The 20,325-nt window shown below is 37.1% G+C and overlaps 1 protein-coding gene across 9 annotated transcripts in view; it reads left to right on the forward strand.

Moving 5' to 3' along the window:
* Positions 1–20,325, forward strand: part of AUTS2 (activator of transcription and developmental regulator AUTS2) — a 1,407,660-nt gene that overhangs the window by 647,312 nt on the left and 740,023 nt on the right. For all 9 annotated transcript variants that reach the window (XM_060173543.1, XM_060173545.1, XM_060173546.1 and 6 more), the window contains one exon: positions 5,878–5,913. In XM_060173543.1, the coding sequence (XP_060029526.1) occupies positions 5,878–5,913 (36 nt within the window). The remainder of the gene's footprint in view (positions 1–5,877; positions 5,914–20,325) is intronic.

A 20,325-nucleotide genomic window follows, 5' to 3' on the forward strand; every position in this document is an offset into this window, starting at 1 on the left:
ATATATATAACAGAGGGCTGAGATTTTTAAGTTTTAAATAACACCTAATAGCCATTTTTCAAGTAGTTATGCCCATTTTTACTTGAACATGCTTTTTTCCCCCATTCAAATAAAGTTGTGTCTTTCATCAGCTATCAATAATCTGTCTTTGAAGGACACTTCTTAAAGTTAAGATTTTTAAAAATGTTAATGTTTCTTAAAACTTCACAGGAACTACACAGATGAACCTTCTTTGGGGACTTTGTAGGAAACAACTCTTTGCCAGGGCTAATAGGAGATAACTTACCAGGTAGAGTAAATATTTTCACATGTTCAAGGATAGGGGCTCAAGCCTCTGTATCACATGGAAGCACCATGCTCTGGGAAAGCTTAGTGAATGGTGGACCAGAACTGGGCTATCTCTTTCTGTTTCTCATCCTCTACCAAATAAAATCAGTCAATCAAATTCAATCAAACAAATCACAGTTCTCAGTCATGACATTACTGAACAACTAATTCTACTTTTAAACCATGAGAGTTAAGTAGAGTAATGAGATCTTAGGTAAGGAATCAGACATAAGTGATGATTTGGGGGAAAAATTAAATTTAAATTTGTTTAGGTTAGGCACCTTACATCATCATGTATCAGTTGATGCGAGATCCACCCTATACTTTGAGATTTATTAAAGTTCCCGCAGACTCTCTTTGGAGCTCTAATGAAAGGAGCATATCTCTTCTAGATAGAAAATCAATTTTGAAATCCCTTGTTGTAGGTAAGCTATTAAAATAGCAATGACAGGGAGAGTAAGTCAGGTGTGGTGGTGGGGACAATGAGAGAGTTGAATGAGTGTTTAATGAATATCCACTTGCAAACTAGAGTGTCAGCAGGAACATTCTCCATCCCAGAAAGTGTCTTTCAAATGTGCATTACCATACCTGTAGCCTGTACTTGTACCTGTAACTTGGAGTTTGAGGTAGATTATATTTGTAAGAAAGCTTTCCTTTGCAACATAATGAGATCTGTGTAGGTGATTTGCTGGAACAGTGGTCAAATCTTGTGTGTGTGTGTGTGTGGAAGACACAATGGAAAAACCATGTTAAATAGGAGATGGGTTATAATGAGCCCAGAAATCACATATCCTATAGCCAGCTGGCTGGCATTTCCTCATAATTATACCTTTTCACTTTCTCCTAGTCTGTTTTCTAAATCTCTCTATATCTCATTTGTACATTGAAAATATAAATGAGTCGGCAACTCTAAAACTTAAAGGATTAAGAAAGGAGTCTTTTTCATTATTCCATGGAAGTGTTTGCCTAAACATGGGCGTATGGTATTATTTCAGACACGTTTGAATCTAATCATGTTTCTGTTAGTGGCATTTTTTAAAAAATTACTTCAGTTTTTCAAGTCTTACAGACTTTGTGACTAATCTTGCTTTATAGTTTAGAGTTTGTTTTCTCCTTCAAGCAAGAAAGATGGGAGACCTCCCATAGTATCACAAATACAAAATAAAAAATAAGTTGAAGCAAAAAAAAAAAAAAAAGAAAGAAACTGACAATACACATGCTGGCAAAATAGTTCACCTGTAAAGTTGCCTGCTCTGCCATGCACATAGCTAAGGTTAAGGCATAGCCTCACTATATATACTGGAGGAAGCTTCATTGCTATGGTGTCTTTCTCTCCTTGGATTTGAAAAATGCCTGGTAAGAACATAAGCACGCGTGCACACACACACACACACACACACACACACACAGATCAGAAAAACACAAAGTTGAAATCAGCTTGATTATATCAATTGGTTCATTGGTGAAGGTCTTACCAACTTGTCTGCTTTCTAGACCTTTTTTTGATGACTTTTTTTAAAAAAGATTTTATTTATTTATTAATGAGAAAGATAGGAGGAGAGAGAGAAAGAACCAGACATCACTCTGGTACATGAACTCAGGACTTGATACTTGAGAATCCAGTGCTTTATCCACTGCGCTACCTCCTGGACCACTATAGACCTTTTTTTCTTAGAGTCTTTTTTTTTTTTTTGCCTCCAGGGTTATTGCTGGGGTTCAGTGCCTACACACAAATCTACTGCTCTTAGAGGCTATTTTTACCCCTTTTGTTGCCCTTGCTGTTTTATTGTTGTTGTGGTTATTATTGTTGTTGTTATTGATGTTGTTGTGGGATAGGACAGAGAAATGGAGTGAGGAGGGGAAGACAGAGGGGGAGAAAGATAGACACTTGCAGACTGGCTTCACCGCCTGTGAAGCAGCCTCCCTGCAGGTGGGGAGCAAGGTGCTTGAACTGGGATTTTTGCGCCGGTCCTTGCGCTTTGCACCATGTGCGCTTAATCTGCTGCACTACAGCTTGATCCCCTTTCTTAGAGTCTTTATCTTCTGCTATAGCAAAAAAGTAGTACCAATTTCTAGATGCACATATACAAAGACTTATAGACCACCTTTCAAACCATTTTTTAATGGTTTCAAAACATTTACCACCACCCCTTTTTTGGTAGTAAAATCTGTTTTAAGTGTTCATGGGATTTCTGACTTAGCAAATTGTTAAAGTAGTAAAAAATTCAAAGCTCTATTTAGATATTGACTCAGGTCAATTGTATTGCACTGAGACACATGGAGACCTTTTGGTTCTGCTGCATCCTAGGAGCTATCACTGAAACCCCAGTGCCTACTCCACTGCTAGTCATAGGAATTGCATTAATGCTGGAAGTCCTTTTGAGGATAAGAGTACAGGATGAAAGCCAGAATATCATGGTTATAGCATAGGACAATGAGAATTCTCTTTATCCCAAACATTTTGCTTCTTTTTCAAATTTCCAAAAATGATGAAAGGAAGTTGGCCAGAAGCAATATGGCACAATGGAGGAAATTTCTGTATCATGGATATTAGGGAAGTAGGTCAGGAATTTTCTGCCAAGTCCAGAAATTTTAAGTTCATGACACAAATCTTTTCCTACCTATAAGATGGGAAAGATTAGTTCAGTGAGTTGACAAATATAGAGAGCTGTTGTTTATTTTCGGAGGCTCCAGCTGGCCGGGCTAGCATCGCGGCGGTAGACAGAGACTCGCGGACACATGGCTAGCCAGGGAAGCTGTATTTCTTTATTCAGGAACAACGATTCATGAACTAACCCAAACTAATCACCAAACAGAACTCTCCTGCCTCCTTCCCCCGCGGCGGCACCAACAACTCTAGAACTCTGGAACTCTGGAACTCTCTCGGGGTTCCTTGGGGCAGGGACAAGTGGGCCGTGAAACTAGCAGGACTGAACCAAATTTCTTGGCAGGGGGAGAGCTAGAACAAACCAATGTAAAGCATACAACAGAGAGTCTCCAACTCTGGAGCTCTGCATACTTGCTTACAGATCAGGAGCACCAATAGACTTTGAATGTATGTTAGGATCTAGTAGTATCTGTGTTCCCTCAAGTGTCTGTGAGTATGTGTTTGTGGGGTGTTATAAGGCAGGGTGCTTAAATGCTTTGTGCATTATGTTAATTCCTCGGCAGTGCAATCAAATTCATGTCGTAATTAAAGCTGTCAGTTGGAAGGCAAGCCAGTCGCCACAAAAACACAGCATAACAAATGAAGTGAAATGATTCTGCGTGTAGCTATACAATGCTTCGCCAGGCATGAAATTAAATAAGTAATTTGATGTTGACATCAGAAATTGAAATGATACCCACTGTTCCCTCATTCAGTCAGACCTGCATAAACAATAGCCAGAACAAATATGCACAACAAAGCCCTCTTCTCCATCCAGCTCCCTGAGTAATGTACAATATATATGCAAAATGAGTATAAGAGAGCTTTCTGAGACCTGAAGGATGTAATTTTCTTTGGTATACAATAAGATGATATGTATGTGGGGGCGGGGTGTGCTTGGAAGAATACCTCTGCTTCTGGGAGAAAATACATTTGCAGGAAGGGAAAAACAAACTGAAATAAACAAATTCTATTCTATATTCTCTCTGTGTAATTCAACCTAAAATGAGTTTACCTCCCAGAGGCATGGCTAAAGGCTGGTGGAGACCTAACCTGGCTTTTGCTTTCACCAATTCCATCAAGGGCTGTGGGTGACGAAAACAGGTGATGCTATCACATGGCTAATAACTGCTATGAGAAGCTGTCTATGAGAAGCTGTCTCCATGACTACTGTGGATCTCCCTACATACCATTTATGGGATCAAGAATGCAGCAGGATTGTGTTTCTGTTTTTTTTTTTTTTTTTTAACAACCACATCCAGTGTACAAGATCACACATCCTTTGTCCTTTATTCCCCTGAGCTTGTCTAAAACACAGAGGTAAAGAAAAATTCTGCTTTGGGAACTGCATTTAGAAATGCCCTGGAGTGTGCTCTCATTTTATGTGGATGCTGTTTGTGTTTCCAGTACTGTATTTCTTTCTCAAAAGAAATCAAGAGGAGTCACTTCTACTCTGCTTTTGGAGATACTGACATAAATTTCTTGCATATCCAACCAATTCATTCATTTATGGCTTTTTTCATCAAATACTTAATTATTTCATTGGTAAGCATTGTCCTAAATTCTGGGAGAGTAATGATCAGAAAACCAGACAATCTCCATTGCTGTAGCTTGCAGAGTAGTACAGGCCATTTCAGTGGGACAGCTTGCAAAATTCAGGCCACTCCAGGGAAGGTATAATACACTACCCACACCAGTCATGTGGATGCCAAGAAGCTCTGCACTAGTATGGCTTTTGCTTTGTGCTTATTGGGGACCTTTCTCCTTCACAAAGAAGACACTAAAAATAAATAATTTATAAGGAAGTGTTTTAGGAATAAAAAGAAACATAAAGGGAGTCGAGTGGTAGCACAGCAAGTTATTAAGCACATGTGGTGTGAGGTGCAAGGACCGGCCTAAGGATCCCGGTTTGAGCCCCCAGCTCCCCACCTGCAGGGGAGTCGCTTCATAGGCGGTGAAGCATGTCTGCAGGTGTCTATCTTTCTCTCCCCTTCTCTGTCTTCCCCATCTCTCCATTTTTCTCTATCCTATCCAACAACGATGACATCAATAACAACAACAATAATAACTACAGTAATAAACACAAGGGCAACAAAAGGGAATACATAAATAAATATTAAAAAATCATAAAAACAAACAATAAGGATCATGTACATATTTAAAGCACAAACCATGTTCTGTTGATCTTTCCTCCAATGAAGTGATGCTGACATACCTTGCAAAGTATTGTTTTAGTTCCCCATTTGTCTAAATTGATTGTCCTTGTGACTAAAACCTTTAGCAAAATAGTGCTTTTCACTGCTTCCCTATAGCCATGCAGTCTTTGCATTTTTGTCTACTAATTATGTTTACAAAATGTCTCATTTTTGAAAAGTGCCCTGTGTTTACTAACTGATGCCTTGAGGGAATAAACTGGCAAGTAGGTCATACACTGGAAAAGTCATCCAAACCCACTGGGCTTTTTATTTTCAAGTTCATCTGGGCTTTTTCTTTTAGCCTGTCCCTTTGTGGCTACAAAACTGAGTAGCTTGAGACCAGGGCATTGAATGTCAGTGAGTCAGGGAGGCAGGCTGATGCGTGTCTGTTTAGTCTCAGTGTAGGGCGAAATGCCATCATTAATTCATTACCCAGCTGCCTGTCAAATAAATTGGCAATTATGTCCACCGCAGAAGCTTGGAATTCAGTAAATAGCACGTTAGCATCTCTGAGTTGTTGAGAGACGTAAAGGGGAAAAAATTAAGCAACATGGTGTTTGTATCAGTAGCAGATGACAAGGGGCAGCATATACTGGTGATGTGATGTAGTGATGAAAAGCCTGCAAAGGGCTGGTAATGAGCTGTGTGGATTGGAACGTGTTAAAAACCATTGCTGATTTTCTACTTTGTCTTTATGCTTTATTGCAGAGTTCAGCTCCTTCCAGCTTGGGAACAGGCTACTTCGTAAGTGTCATTTCACTTATACATGTGTTCCTGGTATCGGCATTGATTTACTTCTACAATGTATGCTCATTAGGAGGTGAAAGTAATCTAAGAAACCCTCTTTTAGTCCAAAGAGCAGACTGATGTCCATCTTTTTTGTTAATTATTTTTGGGGGAGGTTCTTAAAAGACATAATATGTTGAACCCTTGGGATCATGTCAGCCTGAAATACAAACCTGACTTTGAGATACACATCTGGCTCTCAGCACCCAAGACATTTTCCTTTATGTTTGACAGTGTTATGGCTATGGGGAAACTTGATTGGCATTTTCTCAATATATACATATATATTTATATATGTACATATATATTTGTATATATATCTTTTAGTGACAAGTGTCACACTGAAAGTAGACTTAGACTATGCTTTAAAGAATCTCTTGATATATACAGTGAATTGCCAATTAATTTTGAGGAAATGTGGTCTTTTAAAGGCTATTTCTTCTCACAGACTGAATAGAATGCCTTTAGACATTGATTCAGCAATCAAGTTCCTAATTGCATTGATTATAGGTATATTACTTTGTTTCCAGACCTTAATCTCTATCCTTTAGAGGAATGTGGATGGTGTCAGTACTTCTCATTTATAGAAAGATGCAATTTCAATGATCTTATTGACAGAAATATTACGTTTTGGATTCCATAATCCTTTTGAAGTCATTGATGACAAGAATTACAGGTACTGGGAGATCCTCCACCCAGTAGGGCATACACTTTACCATTTGTGTAAACGTGAGCTCCCCTCTCCATCCACTATATAGGAGCACCTACCTGTACAGGGGAGGCTTTATTAGTTTTTGCAGAGCACTGTGGTGTCTCTTCTCTGTATGTCTCTGTCTCTCTCACCTTCTGTAAAATATGAGTTAATTAGTGGTAGAATCTTGCAGATGCCTCATCTAGCAATAACCCGGCTGGCAAAAACAATTCCAAATAAGTAATATTTAGATGTGATAATATGCCACCATAGAAGCATGTCTGGTATTGAAAGTAATCCGATTCATGTTTTGAATGATAAACACTGGTCTAATGCCTACTCAGCATTTTCTGAGAAAATGATGACATCATGAATATTATGGTGAACATAGTTATTGATTTGGTTTATTTGTATTTAAGTGTCTTAAAAAAAACTTCTCATTGCTCTGTTTTTTCCCTGCCCACACAATTTTCTTCATACATTTACATTAAATGTATGAAAAAGCAGTATCATTTTGTTGAATAATAAATCTTATCTGAACTTGATTCAGGTGTCACTTTTCAGTTTTTGATTTTTTGGTCTTAATCCATGATATCAGAAGAAGACAGATGATGATTTTTTTGGTGCCTGATGATGATTTTTTTGGTACAATCAGCCCACTTATCCTTGCTCGTTATTGTGGCTGAATATTCATGCTAACAGAAACAAGCAGGATGCTGAAGCAGAGTACTGCTTCAGCAGTCGAAATAACAGAAGTAGGCCCATCTGCCATCTCTTCACACCAGGCTGGATGTGGGTTGAGATGCTAGAAGTAAAATCTGGGAACTGCCAATGTCTAGTCTCTATCCAAAAGCTAAACTCTCCCTTTTGCTCTCTTCAGCTGAACCATTCCAAAACCACTAACTCACCCCTTGATCCCTTCTAGACTGAACATTCTAGTATTTTTAGAAATTTCCATTATGGCCACCCTGAAAGAACAAAGTATCTCTAGAAATAGTGAGAATTTGTTATGCTTTTTTGTCAGTGTATCTTTCTCCTCTGTTTCTGGATATATTTTTTTACATTCTTATGAACAAAATATCTCCAATTTTGAATTTTAAGTTAATTTTATATGGATATAATCTATGTTTTATGAGTTTATTTTTTTTTCTTATTTTGGTAGAATTACTTAGTATTACTATTTATGTGTATGTATATTTATAAAGTCTATAGTATTATAGCTCACATGGCAAAGATACATAACAGATGTATGCTTAAATCTCAATTATGAAAAAAATGTCCTACATAGAATGTTTCCAAATGATGTGGATATTGTGTTATCAAGGTACAAAATTTATTGATATTACTGCCAAATACCCACCAAAATCTGTCTTCTAACTTTAACTTATATTCCAATGATGTCACATGTAATGTTTAATTTCAGCTACTAGCCTCAACATTGGTGAGTTTCATACTTTTAAGTGGAATTAGTATATTCACATTAATAGTGGTTGCATGTGAACATGCACTGTGCATTGTGCTTTATGTATAATATGTGGTGTCATGATAGCCTTTACTTACGTTTCTAATGATGATTCAGGTAAGTGGTGATCTTTTGACTCAGTTCTGAAGTCTCTTCAGTAGCTTTGAAATGTAGATGATGTAAAATTATCTGCAGAGCCATTGAGCTATTAATGCAGTTGAACAATAATATGAATTTGAAAGTAAGAAAAATGAAGACACTCACCTACTGGATATAACTAGTTAAAACTGTTTTCTTAAAGATTCTTTCATCGCCCTAATGTTACTCTCACTATAGAATCTTCTCTCACTTAGATTTTATGGTCTCTTAGAGATTTTCCAGAACTAAGATGTAAAATGAAGATCATTATGTTTACAAGTAAAATAGACACCCAACCACCCAGACATGTGCATATAACACACACACACACACACACACACACACACACACACACACACACACACACCTCTACAGTCAATGTAAGTTCTTTTTTTTAAGTTTGTTTCATATATTAGAGGTGCTAAGTTAAAGCATTTGAAGAAGAGCCTTTGCTTTTTATTTAGTTGTATTTGTTTATGTCTCCTTGGTTTTGTGTTCTAAAGTTGTCTGCTTAAGTCTGTCACTTTTCCAATCCATTTATAAGTTGAAATTTTGAGAAATGAGAACAGCAGCTAAAATCAGTATTTACATAAGCATATTGCAGAGAATTCTTAAAGTAGACAACACAGAGAAGGATTGGAACAAACTTTCAACATTTTGGGGAGTTTTTGAATAATGTGGGTGTTGTGTACACATACTATATATACATATATGTGTATATATATATATATATATATATTCATGCCCAGATCATATTCTAAATATAAAGTATAGGCTAGTTGGAATAATCTTTTTGGCAAGAGTACTGAAACTTGTTGGCATATACAGGATTTTTTTTACATTAATACATTGAACACATTTTCTTTTCAATTTTAATGTTTTGGATTTATTCTCATGCATGTGTTTTAAGTTTTATTTGCATAGAGAACAATTAAGAATCAGAGACAGAAGATTTGAAGACTAATAGTTTAACTTTGGACAGATTATTTAATAATTTACTCTATTTCTTCATTTGTACCTAAGAATTGTGAACATTAAATGAGAAAATTTAGTGAATTCTTGTACAACAGCACTCAATAACTACAAGTTGTAAATACTGTTTCCTGTTTATTCCACAATATCATGTAACAGAATAAATTTGACCTTATTTAGTGGCTGTGTTCCATTGTACTAATAGAGGCTTCCTATGAAAAAAATTAATGATCTAAAAGTAAACTTTAGAATTCTTAACCATGGGGTAGGGTTATTCTGTTCTCATTAGACTCTACTTGAAATATTTTCAAGGGCCTAAGATTTTGTCTGGCCATCTGTATACCAACTTACTCTGTGATCATATATACAGAGTTCATTCTCTATGATCATAAGAATACTGGAATGAAGTAGGTAATAGCCTGTACAGATTAATTTGACAAAGTTATTTTTTGTTGGCCAGATATGAGGCACCATAAGACTGATAATAGTTTTTAGGGATTGGATGGAAAAGTTAAGAAAGACTGGCTCAACATAGTCAAGTTATATAAAGTTATATCACCTGCTTGCTGCTCTTTGACACCAGAAAGCACTGTGGATTCTAGCATTGCTACTACCCTAAGTGTCTATGAGTAGTACTACCAAGTTATCCTTGGTGTAGTGGTGAGGTACTTGTCAGGAGGAGCTTGATTGTTGACTATTCAGATCATACATCATTCCTGTTTTGCTTCTTATAATAATTTCAGTCTCTTTAAGGTTTTACTCAAGAACTCAGGGCAATTGTCTTAAATAACTTAGCTTTTCTTTTTGTAAAAGTTAATGATCCAGAGTTTTTTTTTTTTTTTTTTTTTTTTTTAAGAAAACAGGCAGAGAATCAGGGATAAGAGTGAAAGAGGGGAGCCGGGTAGCGCAGTGGGTTAACCAGGACTGGCATAAGGATCCTGGTTCGAGCCCCTAGGCTCCCCACCTGCAGGGAGTTCGTTCACATCATAAGCGCTGAAGCAGGTCTGCAGATGTCTGTCTTTCTCTCCCCTCTCTGTCTTCCTCTCCTCTCTCTATTTATCTCTGTCCTATCCAATACAACCACAGTAACAACAACAACAATAATAACAACAACGATAAACAACAAAGGCAACAAAAGAGAAAAAATTAAAAAATAAATTTTCTTAAAAAAAAAAGTGAAAGAGATGATAGCATTGAAGCTGTCAGTGTGGTGGGGGCTGGGCTTGAACCTGGGTCTTACATGTGTCAAAGCAGCATACTAGCCAAGTGAAACATTTCTCCAGCTCTTTAATGGTTTCTAACTAGTAATTTTTATTCTGCTCAATTGAACCATTTCTGGTAGCATACAAATTATCAAGAGAAACTTGCCTACCCACTTTTATTTAGTGATTAAAACCACCACATTATATAATGAAGTAGAATTTAATAGTGGACATAAGTCTTTAATGTATGGTTATGTAGTTATTGTTTTCTTGTGTGGTTGAATTATTTAGGAAGTTGAGTTGATAATGCTGATATCAGCCTATAGGTACAGAATATTGACCTGTGGTTTTCTGTGCAGAGTTTTCAAGTCATAAAGGGGCTGATTCCATTGATTGCTTTGTTCTAAGTTTTAGACTTTATACCCATGAAATATTTCCCATTTAAGCTTACTTGTTTACTCTTTTATAAAGCTTTTTGAAGAAAAATATCTTTTTTAAACTTGTTTCTTTCTAACGACAGAGTAGGTCCTATCATTAGATGAGAGTTAGAATGATTTTTTTTTTTTTTTTGCCTCCTGGTTTATTGCTGGGGCTAGATGCCAGTGGTGGCCATCCCCCACCCCCCCCCCCATACCACACCACCCTTTATTTGATAGGATGGAGAGAAATTTAGAGGGGATACAGGGAGAAAGATACCTGCAAACCTTCCTCACTGCTTGTGAATTGTCCCTGCTACAGGTGGGGAGCAGGGGCTTGAACCCAGGTCTTTGAGCATAGCACTGTGTGGGCTTAAGCAGGTGAGCCTCCAATAATAATTTTTTTTTTGTAGAGAAAGATTATGGATATTTTTCTGTTGGTATGCTTCTAGTTCTGCTTCTGGGTTACATTGCTAGACGACCCGAACTGCCCCTGCGGCTCCAGACAGACTATGACCCACATAGTCAACGACTGTCACCTCTCCAGATTCAAAGGAGGTCTCGAAACTTTACATCAGGCTCAACCTGATGCTGTTGACTGGCTACGGAAGAAGGGCAAACGCTAGAAGAAGAATTGCTTGACATTGTGGTCTATTTACATGGTCATTCTGTTACATTGGTTTGGTCTCACTCCCCCTGCCTCCAGGAAATTTTGGTTTAGTCCTTGCTAGTTTCTCTGCCCCCTATCCTACATAGTTCCTGGGTTCCTGACTCTGCCGCTGGAGGAGAAAGATGCAGGACAGATTTGGGTTGTGATTAGATTAGATTAGTTTTTTGAACCCTTCGTTCTGAATAAAGAAATACTGCTTCTCTGCTCAGCCATGTATCCCTGATCGTCTGTCTCCTGCCGCGAAGCTAGCCCGGCATATTGGCGTGCTGGACTTTGCTGACATTTTTCTTCCTTTTTTTTGCTGCCAGGATTTTTGGATGGAGTTTAGTACCTGTGTGGTTCCACTAAAACCCAACAGGCACTTTTAATTTTTCTTAGAGAGTGAGCAACAGTGGGGGAATTAGAAATACCACAGCTCAGTTCCACTGCCTGTGAAGCTTCCCTTTTGTATACTGCTCCCATATGATGGTGGAGACTCAAACCTAGTACTTGTGTATGATGTGCTGCACTCTACCATGTAAACTATCTTCTGGACCCAGATTACACTTAAAATAGGGAGGGTGGGGGAGGGAGAGAGAGAGAGAGAGAGTGTGTGTGTGTACTACTTAGTAGGTTGTATTTTTTTTTTTAAACAGCTTTAGAACTGCTCTGGGATGATTTTCTTGGATAGAAAGGGAGAGGCAGAGACAAAGAGCCAGACAACTTAGTATCAAAGCTTCCTGATGTGTGATAAGGGCTTGCACCTAGATCACATGCATGGGAACACAGCACCCCCCCCCCCCCAAGTGAGCTATTTCAGACCCCTTTTGACATTCAGTAAATATTAAGCACCTCTGTGTCAACCATTGTTCTGCATGTTGGATAATAGATGTGATAATCCATTATGCTTCTCTAAATGAATTAACCTACTCTAAATCCAGATCATTTTTTTCCTTTGTGATGCTTTAGATTTTTGATACATCATATTTAAGAGGACTTAAACTCTATATTTTAAGAACACAATGAGTATCAAAGTTAGGTATTTAGTAAATATGAAGGTATAATATCTTTCATTAATTGTAATAAGGTATAGGGGAAAAAAATCGATATCTGAATTTTAACTTATATTAAAACATACAGAACTTCAATATATTTTTAAAATTCATTTTCATGCCTGTTACAGAGATGTGGCTGTATAATTTCCCCTGTGAACCCTAACAGTGATCCAGGGAATCAGTAACTAGATTTGAGACATTGGCCCAAGGAAAACCCTATGTCCGGAATGAACACATCACGAAAATGTTTTGTTATGTAATACTTAATATGCTAAAGTTATTATGAATATGGTCTGTTTCTTTTTTTTTTCCCCTTTTGCTGCCAGGGGCATTGCTAAGCCTTTGTGCATGTACAGTTCCACTGCTCATGGGTTTTGTTTATTTTAGCTAGAGGTAGAAAGACAGAGAAAGTGAAATAGAGGAGAGAAGAGAGGGGAGAGATACCACAGTGCTGTTCCACTGCTTGTGTAGCTTCTGGCTGCAGGCACTCCCATGTGGTGTGTGTGGGCCTTGAGTTTGGTAAGATGCTCTTTGCTGGAGGATCTACTCCCTTCCCCCCCACCCCCCTCCATAAGTATGTTGTTTTGTATCTTTGCAATAAGTTGTAAAACCCATCACTTTATGTAAATTTTAGTTCTTTTGACATTATCTGCATAGTGTACATAAATGTCTGGGTAATGGAAACAGTTGCTTTTCCTTGCAATAAAAAGTTGTCACCAGTGGCTAGAGCTTTGGGCCTAAAAGCATGAGGTGTTGTGAGTTGGCTCCCTGGCATCTCATGTGCCCCCCTCAAAAAAAACAAAACAAGTTGTCACATTTTGAAACTAGCTTTAAAAACTACCATTCAAACTATTTTTGCTTCCTATAAAGTAGGAAAAGAAGGACTACAAAGATATTTGATTAAGATAAAGAACTACTAACTAACTTGTATACTCCATTTATACTAGGACTAAGTAAGTAAATATTCTGGCTGACTCTTCTGCAGAGTTACAGGTAAACTAATTTTATGATCCTTAGACTAAAAGTATAATTGTATTGTGTTATTGGAACTGTCATGTCACCTTTCTGCATAGAAAAATGTCATTACTTTTCCTGCAACCCAATATTTTATTATTATTATTATTTTTAAATATTTTAAATGTATTTAATTTGATAGAACAGAGATTGAGACAGAAGGGGGATAGAGAGAGACAGAGAGACACCTGCAGCACTGCTTCATGGTAATCTGCTCACTTGACCAGCTCCACAAACTGATATTTTACACTTCTGTTTCTTATCCCTCATGATGTATTTCAGATTAACACATTCATTTTTAGAATATGATCAAATGTAACACACTCTGATAGTTAAATTTTGTTAGGTAGATACAATAGGATGACAGTTTTTTTTTTTAATCTCACCTTTGGAAATTGCTTGCATCTCCATACTATTTCTTAGCTTTAACTTTCTTATTCAGAATAGGGAATTGAATAATTTGATGAATATGGTAATCAGATGAAAAGGATTAAATAATGTATCTAATATGAGTCTCTGCCTCCCCCCATTATTTCTGAAGTTTTACTGCCCTAGTCTTTTGTTTTTCCAGATAGAAACAGAGACAGGGAGACAAAGGGGGAAAAGAAAAAGTATATTACAACACTGAAGCTTCTTCCTCCACTGTAGTGGGGACTGGGTTTCAACCTGGGTTGCATGCATGACAAAGCACTATCTGGTTGTTGTCAACAAGAACTGTCTTGTGGACCCTGTTAACTTTTGTTTTCTCAAAATTTATGTGAGGGGCATTATTCATTTTTTGCTTTTTTTCTCTCCAGATACAGTGTGTAAGGGAGGAAGACAGAATAAGACACTACACAGTATTACCGCAGTACTGCTCAAGTTTCTCCTTTGAGTGATGCTCATGTGTGATGGCCAAGGACTACAACCTGGGTCTTCACATGTGGTAGAGTATCAGTATGTGCTCTACCCAGTGAGCCTCTGCTAAATAATACTAAAACATTTCTTGCTTACAGAAATCTCTGTTGTTGCTATTACAAGCTCTAGTTAAGAAGATAAAATGAGAACTCAGATGAGTTTTGGAGAAATGTCTCTATGCTCAGTCTTCTGTCTCCTCAGTAGCCCTACCTGGTCTTTCAGCTTGGAAGAAAATAAATCATTTTAGAGAAGAGAAGAAAATAGTTTACCATGTCTAGATAGCTGATAAATGATCTTTGTTTCTAATAACCCAAGATCTTGGTCACTTATACCTTAATGTCTGCCATCTGAGACTACATTTTTCTTTTCTTTTCTTTTCTTTTCTTTTCTTTTCTTTTCTTTTCTTTTCTTTTCTTTTCTTTTCTGTCTGTCTTTCTTTTCTCTCTCTCTTTGTCTCTATTTTGCTTCCAGGGTTATTGCTGGGACTTTGTGCAGGCACTAAGAACCCACTGCTCCTGGCTGCCATTTTTATTTTATTATTTTTTTTTTATTGGATAGGACAGAGAGTGATTGTGATAGGGGATACAGAGAGAGAAAGACACCTACAAACCTGCTTTGTTGCTTGTGAAGTGTCCCACCTTCACAAGCAGCAAAGGTGGAGAGCCGGGGCTTTGAAGCCAGGTCCTTGCACTTCGCATTGTATGCATTTAACTGGGGTCGCCACTGCCCAAGACAACCGTTTTCTGATTGTTTTTCTGTTATTTATTCACTGTCCTTTGAACTACAAGAATGCAGTCCCATAGTTTTCTTATGGCTCAAATATGCCTTTCTTTGCAGTGAATAATAATGAATAATGTTTCTATATGCATTATTCAATTCAATTAGCACACAATAATATTGAGGTTGAAGGTGTATGTCATTTGTTAGCTAGTATATCCTATTAGTTGTAGAGACAACACAGTAAAGGTTTTAGCAATACACTGTGTTTCTTTTCATTTTACACTGGAATTAAGGGATGCCTTTGTCTTTGTTGGAGATTTCCAAATTACTGAAATCTGAGGTAGTTGAAGTTAACTATATAAGTGAGACATAGGCAGTGTCAAACCCCAGGGTTCACTCTGACTACTCATACAATCTTTATTTTGATCGATTTGACTGGCTTGAACTTTTATGGACTATCCTTCAGAATCCTTTAGATCATAGAACTCCTTCCTTTGCTCAACTGCTTTTAAAACATATTCTTCCTGAAATTCTAAATTAGATGCCTCCCAATCCATTGCATAAGAAACTTAATAGCTTCATGAAACACCAAGTGTATCATCTAAAAAGAGGTTAAAAAACACAACCGGGGCTTGTTAAAGAGGAAAAGTGCTATTTTAACTCCAAGTGTCACATTTTCCTATAGTCAGCTGTAGCATTATACAAGAGTTACTGGAGGCTTAGATGGTTTGAGACACTTCACTTATCTCCCTGTACTTGATTTCAGAAGCCAAACATTTAAAATGCATTTTGCTAGAGTAAAAATGTTTATCCACTTAAAATACAATGTCATTTTTAACAAAAGCACCCTGGTGACAAGTTGTTTAGATATAGTACACTTAATAAACTGTCAGGTCCTGTATATACACATATGTTTGAAAAGAGTACCATAGCTACCTAAGGCTTGGCATCATAAATCACTATTAACAAACTATAATTTGCTTAGTAGACTAATGAATGATCACCAATTTTCCTGTAGTAATTAGCTTCACTAAAAGGTCCTGTCTCATACTTCATTGAATTCCTGCTCTGAAATCTTTGTTACCTAGTATGCAGAATCAAAACAAAAAAAGTGTGGGGTGGAGGTGTGGATAACCTAAAAGCCTATCAATCTCCATTGACAATTCCTTGATAATAAATCAAGATTATTGCTGTTCTCATGTAGAAGCATTGACAAAGGTGGTGCTTGTCTGTTAGGGCTTATAAACTGTAATGCAGTTGCAGATTTGCAACTGGTGGTGGAACCAGATAATTGTTGTGTTTTCTGTTTAAATGTGATACTATAGATTGTGACCTCTAGTTTTAAGGAACTATTAAAAAGCAGTAAGGTATAGCAGCTGAGGTTTCTAGTGTATTCCTAATATTTCAGGTGCTTAAATAAAATATTACCCAGATCAACAAAAGACTATCACATAGCTGGATTGCCCCAGAGCAAAATTGGGGGTAAATGTGTGTAATTTCGGTAGCATTTCAAAAATCCACTAAGATCTCATCATAGCCACGATATGCCATGTTTCTCTTCTGAAGTGCTCTCTTTCAATTTCAGTTCCTATAGAGAACATTTACATATTAGCTTTCCAGAGGACCCTGTCATAGCCTTTTTTTTTTAACCGCCATAATGCCATACATATAGTTATAGCAAGTTATCATCATTATCATATAATGGTTAGAGGAAGTTATCATCTAAACCTGATAACCATAGGAGACAAAAAATTTGTTTCATTTACAATTTAAAATGCACTTTTAAAAATTTTATGTAGTAGAACTACATCAGTGATATGAAAAGTTGATGTCTAAACAAAGTAAATATTAATACCAGAGCATTCTGGGTAGGGGTAGGAGTATGAGTTTCCAGTAATATTCTCTTCCTTTCTTTCTTTCTACCTTTCTTTCTTCCTTTCTTTTCTTTCTCCCTCTTTTCCTCCCTCCCTCCCTCCCTCCCTTCCTTCCTTCCTTCCTTCCTTCCTTCCTTCCTTCCTTCCTTTCCTTAATGAGAGAGTCGAATTAAGAACACTGCCCAGCTCTGGTTTATAGTGGTGCTGGGGATTGAATTTAGGAACAGAGAACCTCAAGCATCTGTCTTTTTTATAGCTAGTTTGCTATATGTCCATTATTTTATTGCCACCCTTGTTATTGATGAGTTTTGGTATCTGCACAGTGAATCTACATCTCCAGGCACTTTTCCCCCCCTTTTATTGAGGGGCTAATGGTTTACAGTATGGTCGGCACATGGGTACAATTTCTCATCTCCCTGTGATAGGTATCTGTAGGACTGGGGCTTTAAGCTGCGTCCTTATACTTGGTAATATGACTCTAGTGGGTGCACCACTGCCTCCTGCCCTGCACTCCCTGTGTTTCTTTAACCAGATATTAAACATGACTAAATGAAAGACTAAAATGGCATTTTTAGAGGCATAACATAATCATCCGTTTTTTCATCTATGATTGTTAAATTGCTGTTTTTTAAATTTCATAATAAAGTGGACCTATTGTTTGGACTCTGCATAGATTTAGAATTACAGAATCTTTTGATCAGAGGGAACTTAAAAGCATATATTTTTAGTCTAAACAAAAACTCAGGAAACTAAAGTATAGTTGGATAGTCTGACAATTAGAACTGTGATTTCTCATTCTAGTTCCTGCCTAGTTGAAGACAACATTAAATTTGTTCCCAATCTACACCTCACTGCTATTTTCTTTTTTTTAAATAAATAAATAAAATCTTTTTTAAAAAATATTTTATTTATTCATGAGAAAGGAGGAGAGAGAGAAAGAACCAGACATCACTCTGGTACATGTGCTGCTGGGGATTGAACTCAGGACCTCATGCTTGAGAGTCCAATGCCTTTCAAGTACACCACCTCCCAAACCACCTTCACTGCTATTTTCTCTTTATGATGGTAATGATTAGATACCAACTCTAAGTCTTTTCATCTTTCATCCATTAGTTCATTCTATATTAAAAACAAAACAAAACTGTTTCCTCTGTTGCAGTTCACCAAGATATACTTAGTACACCTAACCCTTTTATCTAATTAAATCTGTCTTTAAAGCATTATTGTCCTTAGCACCATGCTGGTGAGAGTTACCCACTCTGTCAGCACAACTTAATGGTCTTCATCCAAGCTATTGACAATAAAATACAAGTGCTTATAGGTTTTTCTCATTCCTCCCTTTGTCTGGGAATTTTATATATTACTGGTTGACTGATGTAGTTGTGACTATTTGTTTTTAATTTTTTCCCAAGGCCTCATAAGAAAACCATACATTATTTATTTATTTTAACCAGAGCACTGCTCAGCTTTGGCTTATGGTGGTGCAGGGGATTGAGCCCGGGACTTTGGACCTTCAGGCAGAAGAATCTCTTTGCATAACCATTATAGTACCTACCCCTGTCCCCATCACTTCTTTGATGTTAATCTATGCATACATTAGGAAAGGGATTTGAAACAATTTATAGATATGTTCAATATACTGTATACTGTTTAATATACCTTTTTCCTTGTAGTCATCCTTTTTTTTTTTTAATTAACTGGGAATTCTTCTTATGTTCGCACCTATGTTCTGCAGAATATCAAAGTAATCAACCATTGAAATATACTTATTAAGTGTTGGGTTGCATTGCAGCATTCACAGCATAGTCTCTTTGAGTTATGCAATATGTAAGTAAGCCATATTATTTGAAATAGATAAAAGGGCTTGCTACTATGAAGAGAAGCAATTTGATACAGTATTTATGAGATGACAGATATGCTGAATAATTAGAAAAGGAGAGAGATGAAAAACTTGTTCCTATTTATAAATTAGTCTATCATATATTCTAGGATGGTAAATATGAGCTCCTTGAATTGTAACACAGTAACTTTTAATATAGAAGGGATAAGTTAATTTTCAAAATTACTGAAAATTCTAAATTTTAGGGGCATGAAATTAATGAAGGTTTTGTTGTACTTATTTATGTGTAATCTTCCATTTTGATATTTTCTTCATCTTTTAAATGAAGGTTAGATCAAGATGTTCATTGTATTCCTTATTATTGTTGTTTTAAAATTTCTATTCATATATTCACTTATTGGACAGAAACAGAGAAACTCAGATGGAATGGGGAAATAGAAAGGGAGGGAGAGAGACTTTTGCTGTACTTATTCACCATTCTTGATGCTTCTCCCCTGTAGGTGGGCATGGGGGCTTGAACCCAGGTCCACCCAGGTATATGGAAAGGTGTGCTCACCCTAGTGCAACCTAGCCCCATTCATTATTGTTGTTAATATTTATTTTAATGAGAGAGATGATGAGAGAGGGGGGAGAGCAAGCAAGAACTAGAACATTGTTCTACTCTGGCTTATGGTGTTGGGGATTGAACCTGGGATCTCAGAACCTCAGGCCTGAGAATATTTTTTTTTCATTTTAAATGCATAGGTCTGAGAATCTTTTGTGTAACCATTAAGCTGTCTGTCTCCCCAGCTCAAGATGATGATGATGATGATCATCTTCTTCTTTTTAATGTGATGCTTGTTAGTGAATCCAGCGTCTTCTGTCTGACTTAAAGCACTGAACTACCTTCCCAGCCCAACTTGTATTCCATACTTAAGAGAGAAGGGAATATGCAAAAGCATCATTTCATCATCTTGGAGTTCTATTGGTGTTGTCCATGGTTCTCCCATGTGGTGCTAGGAATTGAACCCAGGACCTGATGCAAGGTAAAGCATACATTCCACCTGTTCAGCCCCCTCCCAGATTCAAGATACTCTTCCCCCAACCCCATTTCTAGGGCATCCCCACTCTAGACTGTTTTGTTTTTTCAGATTTAAAGAGACAGAAGGAAAGACACTGAAACTTTTCCATTTGTGGTGAGGGATGAACTTGAACATGGATGGCACACATAGTAAATTGGCATCTTTTCTGGGTGAGCCAGCCCTTAGATGGTCTTTCAAGGGGCTTCTCATTCAAAGTCAGCACATTTGTGGATATGTTGATAGCACCACAGTATCACCAATTAAATCTTGGTCCATTTTCAGGCACCATTTGTGTATACTATTTTCCACCTGAGCAATGTGTCACAGAACTCAATTCAGTTCATAATCACTTAAGTTTTATAATATCAAATGCTAGAAA

The sequence above is a fragment of the Erinaceus europaeus genome, chromosome 15, assembly GCF_950295315.1.
Source record: "Erinaceus europaeus chromosome 15, mEriEur2.1, whole genome shotgun sequence".
Taxonomy (NCBI): Eukaryota; Metazoa; Chordata; class Mammalia; order Eulipotyphla; family Erinaceidae; genus Erinaceus; species Erinaceus europaeus.